Consider the following 24,367-nt stretch of genomic DNA (forward strand, 5'->3'; position numbering starts at 1 on the left):
ATATATATATAGATAGATAGATAAATATCAGTGATCACAAATTTTCACAATATTCTCAATTGCAGCGTTATTTAAGGATCTACCGATTTAAGATTTTGCTCAAAAAAGTAGATATTTGGAGTGAGCACAGATTATTAATATTTTCTTAATTAAGGATCTACGGTTGATTTAAGATTTTTTATATAAAAGTAAATTTTTGTTGGGAAATATGAGTGATCGCAGATTTTCACTATTTTCTCAATTGGAGCGTTATCTTAGAAATTTTAGACGACTTAAGATTTTTCATATAAAAGTGAATTTTCGATGAGAAATATGAGTGAACACAGATATTCTATATTTTGTCAGTTGGATTTACGCCGGGTTTGATGTTTTTCTTATTAAAGTGGATTTTTGGTGGGAAATAAGAGTGATTTAAAATTTGCACTGTTTTCTTAATTTGAGTGTTGTTTAAGGAGCTATTGTCGATTTTATGTTTTTCATATAAAAATTGATTTTTGGTGAGAAATATATATTGTATGAGTTAGACGGTTATTTAAATTTTTTACATAAAATCGTTTTTTTAGGAATTGTTTCCGCAGAGTTTTACTGTTTTCTTTAATTGGAGCATTATTTAAGAATGTTTTTCTTATAATATAAGAAAAATTGTGCTTCAGTTATTAACGTTGTTCTTTAAAAAAAAACAAAATAGATTTTAAATTTAACGGTTAACAAGTCATGCTTGTCAATACTAAAACACACATGTTAAACGACATACATATGTTTTATATTGTAGTCGTCGACATTTAACATGATAACCATCGGCGTTGCAAATGTTAAAAACATTGTTGTTTTATTATTAATAATAGTGAAAATAAAATAAATTTGAAATTATATTTTAAACATTAATTAACGAATAAAGAATCAATAATTCCCATCTTCTTTATAATTATTAACAAAATCAGTAAAATTATAATATTTTCTTTCAACACTTTGACAGTTGTCATGTCGGCGCCGTTACCAGCGTAGGAAACAACAAACTCTGTACTCTGACTGACAAATCGACGTGTCAAAATACGACGTTGTTTTATTGAGAAAAAAAGTAAAAGTTTTTTCTTGTTTCTTGTATTTTGCAAATAATTTTGTTGAAAAATTCATAATAAAAACACACGTGAATATATATCAATAGTTAAATAAAAGAAGTTAAAAAAAACTAAAAACAATTATTAAAGTGTTTGTTGTGATAGAACGGCTACAAAATGGTTTTAGCTGATTTGGGTAGAAAAATTACCACTGCCTTGCATTCGTTAAGCAAAGCCACCGTAATCAATGAAGAGGCCTTAAATTCCATGCTCAAAGAAATTTGTGCTGCCCTTTTGGAAGCCGATGTAAATATTCGTTTGGTCAAACAGTTACGTGAAAATGTTAAAGCCGTCATTGATTTTGACGAAATGGCCGGTGGTCTGAACAAAAGACGCATGATACAGAGTGCTGTCTTCAAGGAACTTATTAAGTTGGTAGATCCTGGTGTTAAGCCATACCAACCTATTAAGGGTAGACCAAATGTGATTATGTTTGTTGGTCTACAGGGTTCGGGTAAAACAACAACATGTACCAAGTTGGCTTATCACTACCAGAAACGTAATTGGAAATCTTGTCTGGTGTGCGCTGATACCTTCCGTGCTGGTGCCTACGATCAAGTCAAACAGAATGCCACCAAGGCACGCATACCTTTCTATGGTAGTTACACCGAAATTGATCCTGTCGTCATAGCACAAGAAGGTGTTGATATGTTTAAGAAAGAAGGTTTCGAAATGATTATTGTCGATACGTCGGGTCGTCACAAGCAAGAAGAGTCTCTTTTCGAAGAGATGTTGGCGGTGGCAAATGCTGTTAATCCCGATAATATTATTTTCGTTATGGATGCCACCATCGGTCAGGCTTGTGAGGCTCAAGCTAAGGCTTTCAAGGAAAAAGTAGACATTGGTTCTGTGATCATTACCAAATTAGATGGTCACGCTAAAGGTGGTGGTGCTTTGTCTGCTGTTGCTGCTACAAACTCTCCCATTATTTTCATTGGTACCGGTGAACACATCGATGATTTGGAGCCATTCAAGACAAAACCTTTCGTGAGCAAGCTGTTGGGCATGGGTGATATTGAAGGATTAATTGATAAGGTAGGTTTTTTTTCGATTTTTTGCAATTTTTAATAAATTAAGGAATATTTTTTTTTAAATAAAATTTTTCGAATAGAAAATTGTTCAAACTTTTTTGAATAGAACATTTTCGAACATTTTCATATAGAACAATTTTTCATAATTTTTTTAAGAAACTTTGTCTAACATTTTCTTAGAAATATTCCTTATTTTATTAAAATTTATAATCAATATTTTAAAGGTAAAAAAATTTACACATTTTCATTTCTTACTTTTCAGGTAAATGAATTAAAATTAGATGGCAATGAAGAACTTTTAGAGAAAATCAAACATGGTCAATTTACCATACGTGACATGTACGAACAATTCCAAAATATTATGAAAATGGGACCCTTCTCTCAGATCATGGGTATGATACCCGGTTTCTCTCAAGACTTTATGACGAAAGGCGGTGAACAAGAGTCTATGGCTCGCATTAAACGTATGATGACCATGATGGACAGTATGTCTGACGGTGAATTGGACAATCGTGACGGTGCCAAATTGTTTAGCAAACAGCCCACACGTATTGTACGTGTTGCCGAAGGCTCTGGTGTCATAGAACGTGAAGTCAAAGAACTCGTTTCACACTATACAAAATTCGCTGCTGTCGTTAAGAAAATGGGTGGTGTTAAGGGTCTTTTCAAACAGGGTGATATGACGAAAAATGTTAATCCCAATCAAATGGCTAAACTTAATCAACAGATGGCAAAAATGATTGACCCTCGTATGTTGCAACAGATGGGTGGTGTTGGTGGTCTACAGAATATGATGCGTCAATTACAACAGGGTGCAGCTGGTGGTCTTGGTGGCTTAGGGAATCTTATGGGCTTTGGTGGGAAGTGAAATTATTAACAGCAAATGGGAAAAAGGATTTACGTTCTTCTACCAATGTTTGTTTGTTTGTTTCATTCTTTAGTTATTATATTATTTAGCAATATTTTCTCTTTTGTTTTGTTAAGGGAATTGATGACCATCTTATAATTTTCTTCCTTATTACCATTTCTTATTATTATTATTATTTTTTTTTGTACCCCCATAAGAAGACGACGTGTATGTGTGTCATTAGTTTTTAATATTTAAACAAAAATTATTGTGTGTTAAAACCGAGAATTTGTTACAAACTAATTTTTATTAAGTTTAAGGAACGAGTTTTAATATCAAACACCAATAATATGAAACAAGAAATCATTAAATATATGCACGTTTCATCTGAATGAATAACAAATAAAACATAATTTTAATAAAAAACCTACCCGTTTTGTAAAAAAATTAAAAAATAAAACAATTTTTTGTGATTATTTATTGCATCAAGAGTAAGATTTATAATTTATTTAAAAATTTCTGTACGAAAATGTTCGAAAAGTTTTTTATTGGAAAATGTTTGAAAATTTTCTAAATAAAAATGATTTTTTATATGGAAATTATCGAATAATTTTGTGAACGAAAATGTGCAAACAATTTTCTATATCACAATCATCGAGCAATTTTCTGCGTTCCCACAATAATTTAGTATTCGCTCCGGAACGACCCGATTCATATTCGGCCAAAGATTTTCAACACAACGACTGCTGTATTAGCCGAAAGTGTTTTTTCCCAGGAAAGAACTAAAGACCATAGTTCAAACTGTTACAGCAACAGCAAATTCCTATACGAAAATGATCGTATGCCACAATAAACAATTTTCTATACAGAAATGATCGCATAATATTTTCTATACAGATATGATCGAATAATAATTTCTAATACCAAAATGATCGAACAATTTTCCATACGGAAATGATCGAATAGGTAATTTTAAAACGTAAAGAATCGAAAAATTTTCTATGCAGGAATGATCAATTAATTTTCTATACGAAAATGAGCAAATAATTTTCTGAACGAAAATTGACGAAAATAAAACAATAGTCCTGGGGGGTTACCCCGTATTTCGATTCGAAAGAAAAAGTTTTCGAAACACATTATATATATCGAATAAGAAATCGAGTACATTATTGCTTTATTTTGATATCGAAATATATTTTCGATACTGAAGTTTCGGATTTTAGTGAAGGTTTAAGTAAGAAGGTTGGCCACTCGAATAAGTTTAAGTGATTTCGGTCTCCTTTGTGATGACCTGTTGATTAAAGGAGTCTTTTTCCTACAAAACTACTTATTACTACCAGAGTTAAACCAATTGCATCGATTAACGAATTTTAGGATATTCTTCAGATTTATTCCGAATATATCCTAAATACAAGAGAAAATAGCAGATCCAAAATAGACTTTTCTGTTCGCATTAAATGTCGGACAGTAAAAGGGTAGATGTGATAGATATAGTATCTTCCTTCTTATTGTGAACACTTCTGTAGTAGTCATTGTACTGGAGACCCATTCTTCTGGCGTGTTTTTCAATAGCACAGTGTCCCTTTATTACCGATAACAGCGTTCTAATTTGCTCTCTGCGAAAGTTTAACAATAAGCTAGACTTAAAGCCATCATATAGAGGCCAGGTTGATCTCGAAGTTAGACAGGTGGCTTCATTTTGAACAAGTGCCTTACATTTAGTAAGGGAAATACAAGGTGTCGATCTTATTTTCCCCTTCCATCTCACTGTTTCTGGCAAGTTCGTCAACAATACAGGAATCCATACCATTTGCAGGAATCCGTATAAGCGTTATTCTAGATATAGTCTCCACCTTATCGTGCAACTTCTGCAGCAGTCATTGTACCGGAGACTTATTCTTCGGGAATGATTTTCTATAGTACAGTGTCTCATTATTAGCGTTCTAATTTGCTTTCTGCGAAAGCTTAACAAAAAGCTAGACTTAGGGTCATCATATAGAGGCCAGGTTGACCTCGAAGTTAAATAGATGGTTTCGCTAAACTATCTACATTTAAGCCATATCATATTGTTTATTTTAAACAGGTGCTTTACAGTTAGTAAGGGAAATACCAGTGAAGGTTTTGATCTCATTCTCCCCTCCATCGTCACCACCTACCCTACCGCTCCTTTTGGGGTCATCTGTGTAAACATTTGTTACATTATTAAGTGAGTGGGTCTTAGATATTTATGTTTCTCTTGGGAATCAGAGTGTAGAAGCGTTTGTCGAAGTAAGGTTTCGTAACACAATTGTCAACAATCAAATGCAAGGATTCGAAATGGTTTATTAATAGATAATGCCCAATATTCCTACCAGCAGACCAATGCGTTAAATCTGATTGCGGAATAATGGGTTAGTTGAATGGCTATCAGGTCGGTTAGTAACCGATTCAATATAGTTAATAGAGCCTTCTTTGGCGTCGTCTTCACTGCACCCGATTGTCATTTCAATGGCTGCGCAGTAAGCGAGTATTTTCCATTGTCAGCTACTACACTATAACACCTTAAAACAAAATGGGCTTTACAACCGCCTTAAATATCCAGTTGATACTTCTTGGTGCTGTTCTGTAATTGTAAATAGCTATTCCAATGATTACTTCACATGATCAGTAATTTTAAGCCTTATTCCGTTCAACTTAAGAGGATTGCTAATGCATTTAAGCTAATTTAAATTTCACTTTATATAAAATTCAATTAGTGGACTTTGCGTCTTTGTACTTTAAGCTAACGAATTGTATTTGTATGATTATTAAATTTTGTCCCAGCAAACCATAAGGTTTGATAAGAAATTTTCTATAAATATTAAGGATAGAAACGAAATTAAAATTAGGTTGTTGTGTCGGTGTGGCTAGGTTAACAATCCCTGGTCGTTGTTCGTTAAACTCCGAGTCGTTCCGGCGCGAAGAACCGATTGTCGTGGTGTTTTTGTTTGGTTCAAATATTCATTTCACTTTTGTTTTGGTGCGAATTTTAACATTTTCAGGATTTGTGATTTAGAAACGACTTGCAAACATGCAATAGGTCATGTTCGAACATGTGAGAACCTACTCTAGATAAGAATAAATTATTTATTTTTAACCTTAATTCAAATGTAGTTTATGGATAAAAAATTTATTTTATAAAAAAGGCTTTTATATTACAAAATTTGATGGAGGATTTAAATTTTAGTTATGCCGAATTTCATCGCCATATTAAGGCTTTTTAACAGATAGTTTGTATGGGTGCTATGCTAAATTGATGGCCCGACAATTACAGAAAGCCTGTGTTATTTATGTTTATATAAAACTTAGTTAAGCCAATCTTTTAGGAGATTTTTTAAGAGGTTTCGATCTTGAAAAAACTTGATCCAAATTTTATAAATAATATCTTGAAAATTATAAATAGACTCCTTACAGACAGTCAGCTATACAGACCGACATATCTTAATTGACTCTGAGATTCTAAGTAGATCGATATACTATGTTTTTGTGTTAAAAATATCAACACAAACGTAATACACTCCTCACACGTTGGTGTTGTACAAATTTCAAATTACACAGTGAGACAAAATAAATGAAAATTTTAAATACCTGGGAAGTGACACTTTTTTTCTGCAAGGTGGATCCGAGTAGAACAAGAATATATTTTTGAAATTTGCCAAACACCTACAAAATCTTGAGTTACGGGTAAAAAAACGGTTTTTCCTACCTTTAAGCACTTATAAGTCAGTAACTTAGTGGAATCTGAACCGATTTTAAGTTTCTTTACGGATTTAGAAAGCAAAAGCTGAGGCCTATATAATGACATGTATAACGTTTAAGTAACCTGGAGAGATATTTGTGCATTTTTTGTTAGTTTTTCACCGTTATCTAAGTTTGGAGATGTTTTTTGAAAGTATTTTATTTAGGAACAGTCGTATTTATTAATTGATTAGAAATCCATATCTATTCATGAGAAAAACGAAACTTTGTTTTTAAAAATCCATCAGCAATGGACGACGTTATAGACCTTTTTCTTAATACAAAATTGTTCAAAAACTGATTTTCCGAAAGATGCTTAATATGGGAGATAGGACTTAATATTGGCCGATCCTCATACTATTTGGTGGAAGGGTTTAAATTTATATAAAAGTTATTTACGCTGAATTTCATCGTGATATTGATGTTATTAAGGGAATTATGAAATTAAAGGCGTTTAGGAAAAACCGTTTTTTTTTTACCCGTAACTCAAGATTTTGCAGGTGTTTGGCAAATATCAAAAACATATTCTTGTTCTACTCGGATCCAACTTTCAGAAAAATAGTATCACTTCTCAGGTATTTATTTTTGTCGCATAGTGTTATTTTAAATTCTGTTTGCTGGGTTTCAAATTACTATTATGAAATTGTTTCTATTTGATTGGGGGGTCGTTTGCTATAGTACCTATACTACAATGTTAACGGTTATAAAATGTAATAGTTGTGTGTGTGTGTGAATGTTTTTTTTGAGTGTAATAACAATAAAAACCGTCATTAAACTGTCAATGAAAGACAGTCATAAAACCGTCAAACAAGTGAAAATACCAGGCTAACAGACAAAATTGTAGGCTAAAAAATGTGTCATGAAAAGTTTGTTGCTGCTGTTTGCTACTTTGTGTTTACATTTTCGTGAGTTGAATAAAGAAATTTTATGGTAAACGAGAGCTAGTTAAAATGAAAGGGAAGTAATGGAATACATACAAATGTACATATATGTATTTATGTAAATGTATGTACAATGCATATATTCTATATGAATATACATACTATCAACATACAAACATATGTATATATTTTTGTGCAGATTTTGTTTTAAACACAATTGCAAGCATACTGTGAGTTTGGGGCAGACATATAAAACTTTTGTGAATTAAAATAATAATAGTTTTATTTTTTACTAGCTATACCCCGTGTGCTTTGCTAGCCTAAAAGCAATGCAACCAAAAAACAAGTATACCCTATACATTAGTACCCTACACCAGTCGGTATGTTAAAAATATGGATTTTTTTGTTTTTAAACTTAATACCGGAATATTTTTACTTATTGTTGACAAAAAAAAAATAGATTTCTTAAAATAGGGCTCAAAAAGGAGTAGGGGTAAATTTGGGCCTATCCTTATGTAGGGAAATTTACGTCTACTTCAAAGTTATTTATGTAGATTTTAATCCTTTTATTAGAGGTTATAAGTGATATTTTGCCTTCAAGTAATTTTCTGAAGGGGCTAGGGCCAAATGTGGTCTGATTATTTCAAAAATCGGCAGTGTTGTTTAAAATTCTATAAAACTAAGTTTTGTCGACATAATGAAACATTTAACATAATTATGATAACAAAAGCTCTATTCAGAGGATAAGGTTGTATTGGGGCTAGGCGAAATAATGGACCGATTTCAATAGCGTTTGTCCATGGTCACACAGACAGATGGACAGACGGACTCAGAGAGTGGTTCTGAGCCGATTGGTACACTTTAGGAACAATATTTTTGGGTTTTACAAACATCAACACCAGCGCATAATATCCTTTCTACTATCGTATTAACTCTTTAATTTATTTTAAAGATTCTGAATATAATTGTTTTCCAGATATAAGTTCGCCATAATTTTCAAACTTTTATTTAGATTTTTATGTAACCTATGAAAAATTTAAATAATAATAATATAAAAGATTCACAGATATACGAAATTTTGTATTTAATTCATATTTAAGATCAAGGCCCCATTTTTTCTCTAAATGTTCAAAATTCTTCAAGTAAAATTTGAAATTTCTAGCTCTAATGGTTTCCCAAATATACGAATTTTTGTATTTAATTCATATGAGAGAAATGTTAAGATGAATGTTAAAGTTCTTTGTGCAAAATTTGAAGATAGTTTCCCAGATAAACGAATTTTTGTATTTAAGTCATATGGGAATTCCTTCCCTTTAATAAATGTTCTTCCTTATCCCCAAAATGTCCAGATGAATATTTAACTTCTTCGTACAAAATAGCTTTATTAGTTTTTGAATATTTTATTCATATGAGATGTGCAACTCTTCCCTTTGGTGGACCGCTAATTTATTACCCAAATCTTTATATCGATGTCAAAGTTTTCGTGCAAAATTTAAGGATTTATGCTTTAATTGTTTCCTAGACACGATTTTTTTATTTAATTCATATGGGAGGTTTCATACACCGCCAATTTATTACAAAAATTGTTTAATAGGATGCTAAAGTGATTAGTGCAAAACTTTTAGATTCTAACTGTAATAGTTTTCAAGATTGTATCATATTGTAATATTATATTGTAATGTTTTGTGGACATTGAAACATAATTGACCCTACATCACATATATAAGCTCTCTCTTAGAAAATCACTTAACTGGCTTAATAACTCCAGTATAGTGGCGACTTTAAAAGTTTTATAGAATCAAAAATCACTATTAAATTTGGTGAGGTTGGATCCATAATAGACTCTCTCTCCCTGATATAAGGACCCTTTCAGAGACTCATTAAAAATATACAAAAGCTAACTTTAGGAAAAAATCGCTTTACAAAATGTTATGAAGATCGCTCCATTGTCGCCTATATAAAATCCTTCGTAGGAAATAACTTTAACTGGTTCTTAATTAACTCAAGTCACCATTAAACTACTAAGATCTATATATATATATATAAGACTACTATACCATTTTATGAAGGCTATATAGTATTCAGCATAGTAGACTGTGACACTCTTACTTGTTAACTTTTGAGCCAGCTCACCAAATGTTGATCCAATATTGGCCAATAATTTTGAAAAAGGGTATTTCAGAGTGAACATAAGTTTCTTTTTCGCTAAGAATATCAATACATACATTGCTAGCAGATAGAAAACATGTTTGTGGTAACCAAAATCTATGAGCAACATATTATGTTTACATTTATGTTTAGACTCTAAACATATAAATGTTACTGCAACTATTTTAGACATGTTACTTTAATCGTATTATTATAAAATATAGCAGCATTATTTTATCATAATATTTTCCTATTTATCATAATATAATCGCCTTCAACAACATACACGAATAAGTAAGGAGTATAAGTATGATATGAATGTTAGTTAGTTGTGGGCTCCGGTAAGTTAACGGGGGTTCGATTCCCACCTGAGGCAATGGTTAAGGAACGCACGACATGCGCTATAGAGGCTTAAGTGTATTTCTTCGGATTTGATGTATATACGTCCTCCTTTCAAACTAGCTGTTTAGTTAGTTAGTTACTTAGTTATGAAATATTTCAGGCTGAAATATTTGCGATAATGTCAGCCTGTAGGGTATTACATCACCTCAATATTCGCAGCAACATAGGAATCTTTGTCGATAGTCAAGCGGCACTTCTTCCTAAACCCTTATACTACTAACCTAGTTTGGTTCTCTGCACATAGGGACTACAACGGTAATAAACAGGCAGATGCTTGCCAGAACGGGATCTGCTCTTGATATTTCCGACGCCGCACAGTCTGGTCTCCCTGAACAAAACTTGGCATTAACTAAACTACAATGTTTTGGTATAAATTATGGGTATCGAGTCACATTCAAATTTTTGATTACCGTAAACATTTAAATGTTTACAGTTACTAATATATCGTTAAAATCTATTTCAAATAACAATAATTTGTTTTCGATAACAATATATTGTTAAAATGATCATAGTATAGTTGTAGTAACCATGTTTTTTCTCTACATATGGCAAGATGTATATCAAATTGAAGGTATTTAAAAGGCCTCTCAATAGGTCAAAATGATGAAAGATCAGCTCTAGGAGCCACGCCCTATTTTTTACTCAAAACTTACCTTTTTAAAATCTCAATTTTAAAATAAAACTCTAGTATATTTTTTTGTTTTCTTTCAGAAAATCAGTGTGTTTTTCTTCTTTATTTATTCAGAAAAAATTTCTCATTTTTGTTAATAATTCTCATTTCTTGTTTTTTCTTTCATTAATCTTGTTTTTTCTTTTTGTTTTTATATAATACTTTGAGTTTTTTTTAAACTATTATTTCTGTTGTTGTTGTTGTTTTCAAGGACTAAAGTTTTACAATACTACAAATGTAACTTGTTTGAATTATTGAGAACTTTTTTTTTTTTGGTTTGTTTTAATAAAAACTTTGTCTCACAAATACTTATTTTGGTTTTTTTTTGTTCAAATATTTTCAATATTTTTTTTGGTTTTGAAGTTTTCTTTAGTTGGCTGTTGGATTTGACAAATAATTTTTTGTTGTTAGTGTTGTTTGGTTTGGTTTAAATTTGAATTTTCTACAACACTATTTTTAACACTGTAAATTTTGTATTTTGTTTTTTTTTATTCTTTCGTTTTTTTGTTTGTTTTTTAATTTATGAATTATTTTGTTTTAACTAGAAGACCTAAGCAAAAATTAGCACAAAAAAGCTTTGCAATCTTACCTAAACTAATATTGGTTTTGAGTTTTTTTTTTTAGATTTTTCTTCAAGAAGTTTTTAGTTTTTCTTGGCATATATTTTTTTAGCATAATTTTTTGCATTTTTTTTCAATTATTTTTCTTTAATAAAGTTTTATTTTGAGTTTTGGTTTTTTTTAGAAATTTAAAGAATTTAGTTGATTTTGGAAAGATTTTTTATGAAGATTTTTAAAAAAGCTGAGTTTTTATTATGCAAAAAATTATTACTTTTATATATATTTTTTTATATTTAATGATCGAAAATAGTTCCTAGAAAAAAATTGTTTTTATTTTATTTGTTTGGTTTTTTTTATAGCTAAAATTAAAAATATAAAATAATCTTTCAAAGATTTTTTTGTTTTTTTTTTGTTTCAAGTAAGACTTAAAATTTTAATAAAGAGCAACAAGCGAAATTTACAAGATTTTTTTTTTTTCTTTCTTAAGCTTAAGAGTTTTGCAAAGTCTGCAGTTATTTTTTTTACTTAAATTTATTTATTTTTTTTTATTAATATTATTTTTTTTATTAAATATTTCCTAAATTATTTCCATTTTTTATATTTTTTTTCGTTTTGTATACTTTAAGCAAGTATTGTGTTTGTGGTTGTTCTTATTATTTTATTATTATTTTCTTTTTATCTTTAATAATGAGCTGTTTTCTTAAATAACACATTTCTATGTTTCTATTATTTTTTTTTTATTTTTTCCTCAAAAAGTTTCAAAAAAATATATTTATTCCTCATTATTTCTTAAGTTAAAAAAAATGTTTTTTCCTTAAGGGAGTTTTTTTTTCATTTATTTTTAATTGTATAATTTAAATAGTTTTTCTTTTCTGTAAATAAATTATTATTATATAATAAACAATTAAAAGAATTAAAAAAAATAATAATTCTAGGTTTTGTAAAATTTTAAATAATAATAACTTTTTAAAACATATTTAAAGTTTTGTTCAAGAAACTAAATTTTTTTACAAAATATTAATTTTTGTTTAAATATTTATTAAAAAAGTTGCAATCGTATGATCGTTTTTTGATTTTGAATAATACATTTTTTAAATTCTGATCAAAAACTTTGTTCAGAATGATATAAATAGCTTCCTAATGGGTAGCGAAATGTCTGTGTGTGTAATTAAAGTCGTCTAAGTATATAGTCGATCATACAGATCGTTTACGATTTAAGAATTTTTTTATGTTCGTTTGAGAGTTTGTTAAAAATTACTGAAATTTTGTGCGTTGGAAATATCTGAGCAAAAACAAAAATAAATAAAATATAGTGCAAACAGGCATATTTTGTAAATTCCACGAGCATATATTTTGACAACCATTAGATAACACTTTGATCTTAGATCCTAACATTCAATTCTAAACTAAAATTACGACGATTAAAAGTTTCATGTTTCCTTTTTCCTCATTTTTATATTTTGTATGAAAAATATTTGGTATTGGGAGGGGAGAGCGTAAATTTCCCTTTCCCCTGTGGATCCGCGCCTGTGATAGTTCAATTCTAGTATTGTTCTAACAAAGACATTTGTTAAATCTCAGAGTCAAATTGACAGTCTCTGTAAAAGTTTTTTTTAATTCTGAAATCGGGGTTTTCAATAAGTTTTAGTATATCGGTGATCGCGGCCCCCGGGGCATGTTACGTTAATGATATTCCCCATCTTGGTGTAATTGCAAAAGTGGAACTATCAATACCTCTAGTCTGTCGTGAATGGTGGTATAAAATGTATTTTGGGCTTTTCCAAGTAATGATTTAGGGGTCTAACCAGAGAGCTTTATAATCTGGTAGTACGGCTAACGGTAGCCTACAGTTTAAACTTCGGATTCTGTCTAGTCCCAGTTATTAGAGAAATTACTTCGTGATATACGTTTTAGTTATTGTTTCACTCTAAAATGGCGAAAAGTGAATGTTGGATAAATGACTGATAAACTTTAAAGTTTATAATTCGGGATAAGTTCGGCGCTGTTGCCAAGACAACAGATATCGTCCATAGGAGCCCCCGGGCATGTTATCCTTGATGATAAATACCATCTTGGTGTATTGCAATACGGGGGTAAAGAGGTGCAACCAGTACCTCTAGTCTGCCAGGACTGTAAACTGTTGATGTCACTTCAGTCCTTGGCTAATTCTTAGTATGATTTGACATCGGGTCTAACCAGAAAACCACATAATCTGATTAGATAGCACGATAAAGGACTGGACACCCATTTACGTAAATTGCAAACTGCTTTTAAGATACACAAAGGTTGAGAGTTGTTATCATTTATTCACCCAAAAGACCACCCTGAAATAGGCCGTTAAGGCAGGTGTTCACGTAAAGCAATCCGACTTTATCCCCCAGAGGAGTGTCTATGATAAATAAGTATATATTATGTCAATATAATAAGGATATGAGTGAGTGTGTCAGATGTTTTTTTTTTTTAGTGGTTGAGGCGGATAATGAGAAGTTACTGGGTTTAATGGTGAGAGGTATCTTATAAAAGTGACATCATTGATATTTTAGATAAGCTATTGCCGAGACTAAAGATACTTCGCAGAAGAGTGACTGTGAGGTATGAGTGTATATAATACGCGATGGATGTGGGGAGTGAATGTGTTGAATATATTTTTTTGTTGAATGTGTTCGATAAATGTAAAGTTGTTGGTTTGAATGGGATAAGGGATGTTAGGTGTCTTTTACAAATTATACAGTTTTCCTTCATTGGCACATGGGGACGATTTCGTTAATCACGGTAATTAGGAAAACCGGGTAACCCGACAAATAATATTTTAGCAACTTTTGGACTGAATAACTACTTATTTTGAAAAACTGTAACTAGTGTTAGTGGATATTCGATTTAAACTCACATTTTAACTGATAAGACTTCTGGAGAAAGTAGTACAAATTAAGATCGAATTGTTTTTGTAATTCATTGTTCGATCCACTGTCCAATCGAGCACTTTTGCTGAATGACAAATGCGAACATAAAGATTTCGAAAACAAGATCCCTAACTTCAGAAAAGCACTTTCCATTGTAGTATCGATAGTTCCCCCCGGGGGCATGTTACCTTGGCGAGACCTCCGCCTTGGAGTTATTGCAATCCCGGGTTATATAGAGGTGGCCAATACCTCCAATCTGACCGGGATTGAAAAATTGGTTACAGGCTACTGTTTGGCTTAGTCTTTGCATAGATTGCCAGAGGTCAGACCAGAGCACCGCATAATCTGGTACTACGGGTGGCCAGTTGCCCGCAGGACTATGTCCTGGCTGGTCAGTTGGTTGACGTAGTGGCTGTGGTTTAAACCCAAATTCGCGGGATGAGTTAGTGGCGGTTAAATGACTGATGCATGATAATAGTCAATATTTCGGGATAAGTTCGGTGCTGTTGCCGAAAATCAACAGATACCCCACAGAGGAGTGACTGTGGGACTTAGCATTGGAAATGGGTTGGAGTCAATTGTATATGATACGGAATGAATGTAGAGGTATGCGGGCCTCATCCACCCGTATATCTAAATGAGTGTGTAGTATGTTTTTCTCTATGAATGTGTCGAATAAATGAGATGTGTGCTGGGTTCAATGATGATGGATAAAAGGTATCATATACAAGTGATACCGATTAATTTTCCTTCCTTGTCCAGATATGTTCAGAGTATACAATGTTCATATCAGACTTGCCACAGCGTGTCACTGTGAGTAAGAACAATGTCTATGGCTTATTAAGAATCGTGCTTCGGTCCACCGGTTACGTCTCTAGGTGCTGTTGCCGAATCAACAGAGCCATAGTAGTGTGGTTTTCTTTCAACGTGACTACTTTGGCAAGAGATTAGATAGCTCTAGTACTCCAGCATGGACCGGTCATAGCCAATGTGCAAAAATTGCCACCTGAGTCTTCATTGAAGACAAAGGGGCGATGGAAGACCGTTCTCAAGTCTACCCTGTGGATGAAAAAGACCACCGTGGGATAAGGCCGACACGGCAGGTGCTCACGTTAAAACTCTCGACAGTCTGTAGTATCGATAGTGAAACCCACCCCACATTGTGAATCAATAGAGTTGTATCTTTGCTCTTCTTGAGGCACCGTCTCATACATGAGAGTTGTGTTTTATTTTAGGTCGGATATAAGTGTTGTAGACAGTGATAAGGCAAAAAGAGTCAAGTTTATCTTGCAGCAGAAAAACCTTTCGTGATAGATAAGTTCAGAGGCCAGTTTCAGCTAAATCTTTAAGCAAAGTATACTTTGGCCTCTGATAACGACTTTATGCAAATTTTGTTGGCCTGTGTTATTGTTGTTAACTTTATTTTAAATTTTAACAATATAACGTTAACAGTTACAAAATATGCCAGTTTAAACTAAATGAAATTTGTTTTTTTTTTTGTTGAAAACATTTATTTTATTAAATTATAAAAAAAGAAAACAAAAAAAAAATTAAACAATAATAATTAAAATAAATTTATTACTCTTAACAAAAAATTTTAAAAATAAAAAAAACACAATCTAATTAACTTTATATTTAACATTTGTTTTAAAAATTAAAATTAGTTTTGTTTTTTCTAAAGCTTAATTATAAAACACAACAAAAGTTAAAAAAAAATTAATGTTGCATTTTTTTTACAAAAAAACTTGGATTTTTTTTAAATAATTTATTTTTAAAATTAATTAAAAGTAAAGTAATAAATTAACTACTTAAGATAACAGCAAAAAAATTAAATTTCTTTTTTTTTCTTTTACTACAAAAGTCTTATAAATAAATTAAAACAAATTGTTTTTTTTTCATAATTTTTTTTTCCTTTTTTTAACTTAACAACTAAATGTCACTTAAAAGTGATTTTTAAATTACTTTGATTTTTTTTCATTAATAGGGTTTAGGGTTTTTTTTTTAAATTTAGCAGCTTTAATACTTTTAATTACCAAATAATAATTTGTTTAAATTTTTAGTTTAAGTTTTAAGGAGTTTTTGTTTTAAATTAAATTTAGTTTCAAACACAGGCTGCTATAAATTTTATTTATTTTGGTTTTTTTTATGTTTTTCCCGCTTGACTTTATTTTTGTTCTTCTTAAGTTTTTATTTATTTTTTTTTTTCTTACTTAAAACTAACAAAAATATTGTGTTTTTTATTACTTAAAAACTACAGTTGTTTTTTTCTTATTAAATTTAATTTTTTTTGCCAACTTATTTGTTTTTTTTATTTTCTTTCTTTATTTTTTACTTAACATTTCTTAAAAACTAATTTATTTTTTTTATATTTAAATGTTTTACTTAATTTTTAATTATTTCCTTTTACTCCTTCATTACACTTAAATCGTTAAACAATAATAATTATTAAATTTGTTGTTGCTAAGCCAAGTTAAAATATAAAAAAAACAAATATAAAAATTGCACAAAATTATAAAAAATAAATTAATTTATTAAAAAATTCTAATTATAATTTAAAAATAAATAAAAATTTTTAAAATTGTATTTGTGTTTAAATTTTTTTCTTTACTTTGTTACTTTTTTTAAGGATTTTATTAAGAATTTTTTTAAATTTAAAATTATTGTGTTTACTTTTGTGTTCTAGTGGGAGAGTTTATTTTTCATTAATTAATTAATTTATTAATTAATAAATTTGAAATTTATTTTGTTGTTGTCTACGAGTATGTTGGTTCATTTTTGGAATGTGCATTTTATGCAGCAACGTTCATGTTCTTTTTTGTAATTTAATAAATCTTTTTTCTTTGTTTTGCATGTAAATTTATGTTTTTATTTTGTTAAGTTTAGTTTTAGCTTTCTTTTTCTTTTTGTATAATTAATGTATTTTTTTTAATACATATTTTGTTTTTGTTTGTTTTTATAATCAGTCTAGTTTTGTGTTATTTTTTATTTATTAGAGTTTCTTTTTTTTAATTTTATTTCATTTATTATTTTGTTTTTAATAGTTTTTGTTAAATATATATTTTTTTGTTATTAAGCTTAAAAACTATATAAAAAGATGTATAATTTTATATATTTTTTATTTTGTTTTTATTAAATATTTTTGTTTAGTTTTTTTGTTGTTTTTTTTAAAGAACGTCAAAATTAGGAAGACATTTGGCTTTCTTTTGTTTCTTATTTATTTTTCTTTTTTTTTAAATATATATTTTTTTCTTATAATAAAAAAAAAAAAACAAAAAGAAACTTAAAAAAAACACATTGTGTAAAATAGTGAACAAAATTGCAGCAAAAGGTTAGAGGTTAACTTTGTGAGTTATTTAAACAGCTTAGAGAAAAATAGTTATAAAATCATTAGAAGTCAGACTGACAGACAATCTTAATGAAATTGAATTTGTCATATTAATTTGTCTACAAGTTACTGCTATTGTAGAGTCTAGAATATAGCTCACACGATATTTTTTTAGTCGAATTTTAAAAGTTTAAGTAATTTTGGCATCTGTTCTAAAAATCGAAATATTTTCCTTATTTAATTAATTTTGAAAGTTTTTTTTTAATTAAACTTTACTAAAACTTTAATTGTTTAAGTGATTTTACACGGTCCAGTATCCGTCCATAATTATAATCACAATCCTAATCATTATAATCACAATCCTAATCATTTGTCCAACAGGAAAATAGTTAGACATTCACAATTGCCATTCAAAAACAATGTTATTGTTTTGAAAACTTTAATTTCTAATAATTCAGATCAGGACTTTATTAAAAAGTTTCTTCTTTTAAAGATTTTGGAATGAACACAATTCCACATATCGTGAGTAAATAACGAACATTCTTTTCCCTTACTTTTAACCGAAATATAATTAGCTATAGGTCAACTATTGATTCACAATAGTAGTAAGTTTTTCATAACTGTTTACGAAATTCCATTGCCAAAGGTTTCTTTAACAAAAAAGTAAGATATTGTAATCACAATATGTGATTTCATTTATCGCAATTTCTTTTTTATTTTAGTTCTCTTACTCTTCTGGTTGTATCCCAAGTAACCTTTGCTATAAGTGACTCATTCATTCACAATAGTTGGGATGTTTTTCCGAATTCAATTACCAAAGGTTTCTTTAATTAAAAAATAAGACATTGTATTAGCAATATGTGATTTTATTCAATTCATTTCCTTATTATTACAGTTCTATTACTCTTCTGGTATTACCACAAATAACATTTGCTTAAGGTTACTTAATCATTCACAATAGTTGGGATCTGTTTCGTAACACTTATGAAATGTTTAGAAAATTCAATTGCCAAAGGTTTCATTTAAGAAAAAGTAAGATTTCATTCACCTCATTCCATTTTTAATAGGTGAACTATTAAATAAAATTTCAAATTTCCGTGAATTCACAATAGTACTTTGGCGTTTAGACTAATCTATTAGTTCTGTAGAACAGTTATAGAACAATTTCATTAGACGACAGATTGAACTTTCAGATCATATAACAGATTATATAAATTTAAAGTGTTTTCGCGCTGTTATAGCGGATTTTTTTTTCAAACTTCATCGCACAATATCTGAAAAACCTCATGTGATAGTTAAATTCACAGACCAGTTTCGGATTCAGCTTAACCTTTTAGAAAAGTACACTTTGGCATCTGGGATTCGACTTGTTACACATTTTGTTGTATGTTATTGTAATATGGTTGTAAAGCTAAAACTGTGGTTGTATAACAGTATTAATACTTTTATTTTAATGTCGTCAGATTGGACTTTCAAAAAATGTTGAGTCTCGAAAATACCGAAAAGAAGTTCTTCTATCAAACTTTCTGGTACAATAACTGGAAAACCATGAAAGAAATGATTAGCTTAAATTTTCGAAAGGGAAATATAAGTTTGTAATTGTCATTTTTTTTGGTGACAAATATTTGAACAATATAAACAGAGTAGATATTACGCAATAGCAGTAACTTTAAATTCTACATTCACAACTATCAACATACAGATATCAAAGATACATACTCAGCAAAAACTTACATTACCATTTAAGGGTAATAATGTTTTTATCTCTGTTATTTCATTTCATTCATTCATTTTGGAATTTCATTTTACTTTTTCATTAGACTTTACGCACGTAAAATGTGATCGTGTGAAGGGTCCTTTACAAGTAATTAGAGAAATCAGTCAATGTAAATTGTGTAAAGAAATAAACAGCTTCTACATCTTCACAAAGAAGTGGACTAATCAATTAGATAGAATTTATGTAAATCATTATAATGAAGACATTACTAGACTACTTCTATGTGATCGTGTAAAGGGCTCTTTACAAGTAATAAGAGAAATAAGAGAAATCTGTGAATGTTAATAGTGTGAAAGAAATCATATACAGCTTCTACATCTTGTCATAGAAGTTGAAGAAGATAAACTAGAAAGTATTTATATACCACATTATTATGAAGACGTTACTAGAATACTTCTGTGTGATCGTGTAAAGGGCTCTTTACAAAGTTATAAGAGAAATCAGTGAATGTAAATTGTGTGAAAGAACATATACAGTTTCTACATCTTGACAAAGAAGTTAAAGAAGATGATTTAAAAAAGTATTTATATATCACCTATTATGAAGACGTTACTAGACTACTTCTGTGTGATCGTGTGAGGGGTCCTTTACAAGTTATAAGAGAAATCAGTAAATGTATATTATGTGAAAAAAACATACACAGTTTCTACATCTTGACAGAGAAGTTGAAGAAGATGAATTAAAAAGTATTTATATACCACCTCATTAGAAAGATGTTACTCGACTACTTCTGTGTAATCAGAATGATAATTAGTAGTTATTGTATAGTCTGTTAATAGTTAAGTGTTTACAATTGCAAGTCATGGATATAAATACATATGTTGATTTTAAGGATTAAATTTTGAGTTTTTAGATTCCAAGTAATTTTTGTGAAATATTTGATAGATGTGAAGACAGTAGCTTAACCAATGATATTCTGCAAAAGGAAGTCAATATTTTAAGAAAAGCTGTTTAATTCTTAATTCTTGTTAAATAACTTTCAAAATTCTAGCGATTGTTTATAAGAAGAAATTAACAATTTAATTTAAATTTCTTTTCATGTTTTTCTTTTTCTTCTATAATTTCAATTAGGAATGTAGTTTGCGTTTGAAGAACAACTATTGCAAATAACAATTAAACACAAATACAATTTTAAAAATAACAATTATTAATAATAAACAAAACAAAACTAAAACTTAAAATAAAATTAAAATTTTTTTTAAATATTTTTTTTATATATGAAATGTTACTACAAAACTTATGCTTAAACATTTAAAGATTTTTAGTTTTAATCCTACAACACACTGGATTTTATAGTCAAAAAAATAAAAATTCTTTAAATTTTCATTGAAAAAAAAATTTGTTTTTTTTCACTTAAGTATAAAGTTTTCATTAATTTGTTATTAATGTTCAGCTTGACTAAAAAATCCAGTAAAAAAGTTTTATTTTTTGTTTTAATTTTTTCTTAAAAACTAAATTGTTGTTTGTGGTTTTTTATTTATTTTTTTATATATATAAAACTACCATTTTAATTTTGTCCTTCTTAAATATATAAATCTTCGTCGTTTAGCTTAGGTTTTTTGTTATTTTTTTTTTAAATTAAATGTTGTCTACTAAATCTTAATGGTTGGGTTTTTTCTTTTTAATTTTAACACATTTCAAAAAAGTTTTATTAAAAAAAGGAGTTAGATTTTTAAATCATGAAAATATAGATTTCTCAAATATAATTTTTTTCTAAAAATTATTTTCTTTAAGGATTTTATTCTTCAATTTAGCTTTTTTTCCTACTTTAAGTTTTGCATTGTGTTTTTTTTTGTTGTTGTATATAAAAAAAACTAGTCTTGTTTTTAGTTAATAATAATTGGGGGAAAAAATTCTTTTTAATTTTTAACTTTTCTTTATAAAAAATGCCTTTAAACTAGAAATTGTTTTACTAAAACTAATAAAAAATTAATTTTTAAAATTAAATATTTAAAACAAAACCATATTTTCCTTAACCATTTTTTTTTAAACTATTTTTCTGTTTTTCTTTAAAACTTTAAATTAACACAAAAATTATGTTTCCTTATAATAATTTTTCTTTTATAATAATATTATTTTTCTGTTCCTATCCTTGCTAAGCATTTTTAAACCTTTTCCTACAAGCAGAAACAAAATAGATTCTGTTGTATTGGGCTGATTCATGTTTATGCATGCTTTTATAATTTCTTACATACAAAAACAAATTTCTTCATTTCAAAAAACATTTCTCTAAATATACTACATTTTCTTAGCTCTTTATCGTTTTCTGTTTTTTTTTGTTAATTTCTAAACTTTTTCTAAACCCTATATATGTTTTTTGTTGTTTGTTTGTTTTTAATAAAAAATCTACTATTTTTTTTGTTTAAATATTATTTTTGTTTTTCTAACTGTTGACTTATTTAATTTCCCTTGATTTTATTGCATGGTTTTCAATATGTTTCATGATTAAATTTGTGTTTTCATTGTTTTGAGTTTCATTTAGAAATAAGAAATTATACAAAATGTTAATGTGTTTTTTTTTGCAAAATTTAATTATTTTTTTCTTTAAATAATAAGAAAAATATATAAAAATTATTTTAAAAAGGCTTGGCTTTCTTTCCCTACTATAACAAATAAAATAATAGTTAAGAGTTTTTTTAAAGAGATAAATCGGTGGCTTGTCATTAGGTCCAGGAATATTACCCTAAAAGAATAACGTGTCATTTGTGTACATGGACTTTATTGCACACCAAAAAGTGTCACAAAAGTGTTTATAAATAAAGTGACTTATCCCCGTATTCATAAAAATATTTTAGGTTTATTAAACACATTTGCCATACAAATTTTCTACAATAAACCATCAATAACTTTATTAAGCATTTATTAATATGGGGGTTAAAAAATGTTTCCGTATCAAGGAAAAGTGTCAATATGTCCATGGAATTTATTACACATCAAAAAGTAACATTATTGTCGAATGCACAATTGGTGTTGTACGGTTGTATTGTAATATGTCGTATTTTTTTATTATTAATTTGTTTTTGTTTCCAAAAATTTTCTTTGAATTTTATGACATAAAACGCTACAACAATACGACATCGATTGTGAGTTGGACAAATGTTTATGAATATAGTAAGTGGCATGAAGTCATGGTTTTAATATCACGGAAATGAGTTGTTCTAAATACACCGGAGCATTTTTCAAAATGTGTCACAATGTCCATTAGCACAGTGACATGAAGTTTTTGGTTTTAAAAATAGCCCCATATAAAGAAAATTCCTAATATCACTTAGTAATTTCACTTAAAATACCTCGGAATACCAAAAAAATTGATTTTTCCGAAACTTACTAAAAGTGTCAAATTGTCCAATTACAATAGTGACACAAACTCCATGGCTTTAAAAACGACTCTACATCAAGAAAATAAATTTTTTCGCTAATTTATTGTTCTATTTCGAAGTTTAAAAGTGAATGACTCTGACACTTTTGAAAAATGTGACAATGTCTACGAACATAATGACATGAAGAATTTAGATTGAAAGACATTTTCAAAATGTGTCACAATGACCGTGAGCACAGTGACATGAAGTCTATGGCTTTAAAAAGAGCCTTATATAATGAAAATGCATAATATCACTTAGTAAGCGTTCAGAATGCCTCAGAATCTTAAGAATAATGGATATTTCCGAAACTTACTAAAAGTGTCACATTGTCCCATTACAATAGTGACACAAACTCCATGGCTTTAAAAATGACTCTATATCAAAAAAATATCTAATTTCGGTTATTCAATCTTCGAATATCTCGGAGTTTAAAAGTGAATGACTCTTTCTGACACTTTTGAAAAGTATCACAATGTCTATGAACACAATGACATGAAGACTTTTTTTCGGAAATTCAAATCAAATTTACAGGCATATCATATAATTCAATTCCGATTGAAAGTAGAATTAACTTTCTTAATTTTCTTCTTTAAAAAAGGAAAATGCCAACTTTTTCTGAATAAAACCATTTCACTTTTTTAACGTTAATTTGGCAATATTTTAAAGTTATTATTTTTAAAATTTTTATTGATTTACTTGCAAGTTATAATTCTACTTTCGATCGTTATGAAATTCTGTGACAGTCTTGAAAAAGTGATGACTTTAACACAGGCTTGTCATAGAATATTAATGTTCTTATTATTTAATTCCAAATTCACTACTGAAGTCATTCTCATGATGCAATTTGTATGTTCTTTTTTTGGAAGTTATTAGAAAGTTAAATTGTTGTATTAGGGTTTAATTTCGCTTCTTTGAAAGTCAATAAACACCACTTCCATATAAATAAAAAAAATCACTTAACGTTACTTTTGAAGTGATAACAAATGTTATTCTTTTGCAAGTACTTGGTTTTATTCTTGCTGAGAGTGTCCATGGACATTATGACAAACCACCGAAAAATCGTTTACTTTTTTTTCATTAAAGAACAGTTTATTATTCTTTTAATAATCATTTATCAAAGATTTTTTGGTTTTTTAAACCTTTGATCAATGAATATCAATAAGATCGTAAGAATTTTTGCAAAATTCTTTTTATATTCAGTTCGAAATTCTGAATTTTTAATTTGATTAAAAAATTTTAGTAAAATTGTTTTTGTATAAAAAGTTTTCTAAAGAAAATTTTTTGTATAATAGTTTTTTCTTAAGAAGTTTTTTCTATAGAGAATTTTATGTACATCCGTTTTATTCTATAGAAGACTTACAGTATAACAGTTTTTCTAAAGTTAGTCTATGGTCTAGACTACTAATATAGTCTAGACTACTAATATAGTCTAGACTACTAATATAGTCTAGACTACTAATATAGTCTAGTCTATAGTCCAGCCTATAGTCTAGCCTATAGTCTAGCCTATAGTCTAGTCTATAGTCTAGTCTATATTCTAGTCTATAGTCTAGTCTATAGTCTAGTCTATAGTCTAGTCTATAGTCTAGT

At 28.8% G+C, this 24,367-nt stretch overlaps 1 protein-coding gene and 1 long non-coding RNA gene across 2 annotated transcripts in view; both read left to right on the forward strand.

The window, feature by feature from the left end:
* Positions 1-24,367, forward strand: part of LOC124420465 — an 80,015-nt gene that overhangs the window by 46,884 nt on the left and 8,764 nt on the right. The window lies entirely within an intron of this gene.
* LOC111686175 (signal recognition particle 54 kDa protein) lies at positions 1,057-3,442 on the forward strand. Its single transcript, XM_023448486.2, has 2 exons — positions 1,057-2,153; positions 2,412-3,442. The coding sequence occupies exons 1-2, from the start codon at positions 1,236-1,238 to the stop codon at positions 3,015-3,017; spliced, it is 1,524 nt and encodes a 507-aa protein (XP_023304254.1). The 5' UTR covers positions 1,057-1,235; the 3' UTR covers positions 3,018-3,442.

The sequence above is a fragment of the Lucilia cuprina genome, chromosome 5 (genome assembly GCF_022045245.1).
Source record: "Lucilia cuprina isolate Lc7/37 chromosome 5, ASM2204524v1, whole genome shotgun sequence".
NCBI classification, from domain to species: Eukaryota; Metazoa; Arthropoda; class Insecta; order Diptera; family Calliphoridae; genus Lucilia; species Lucilia cuprina.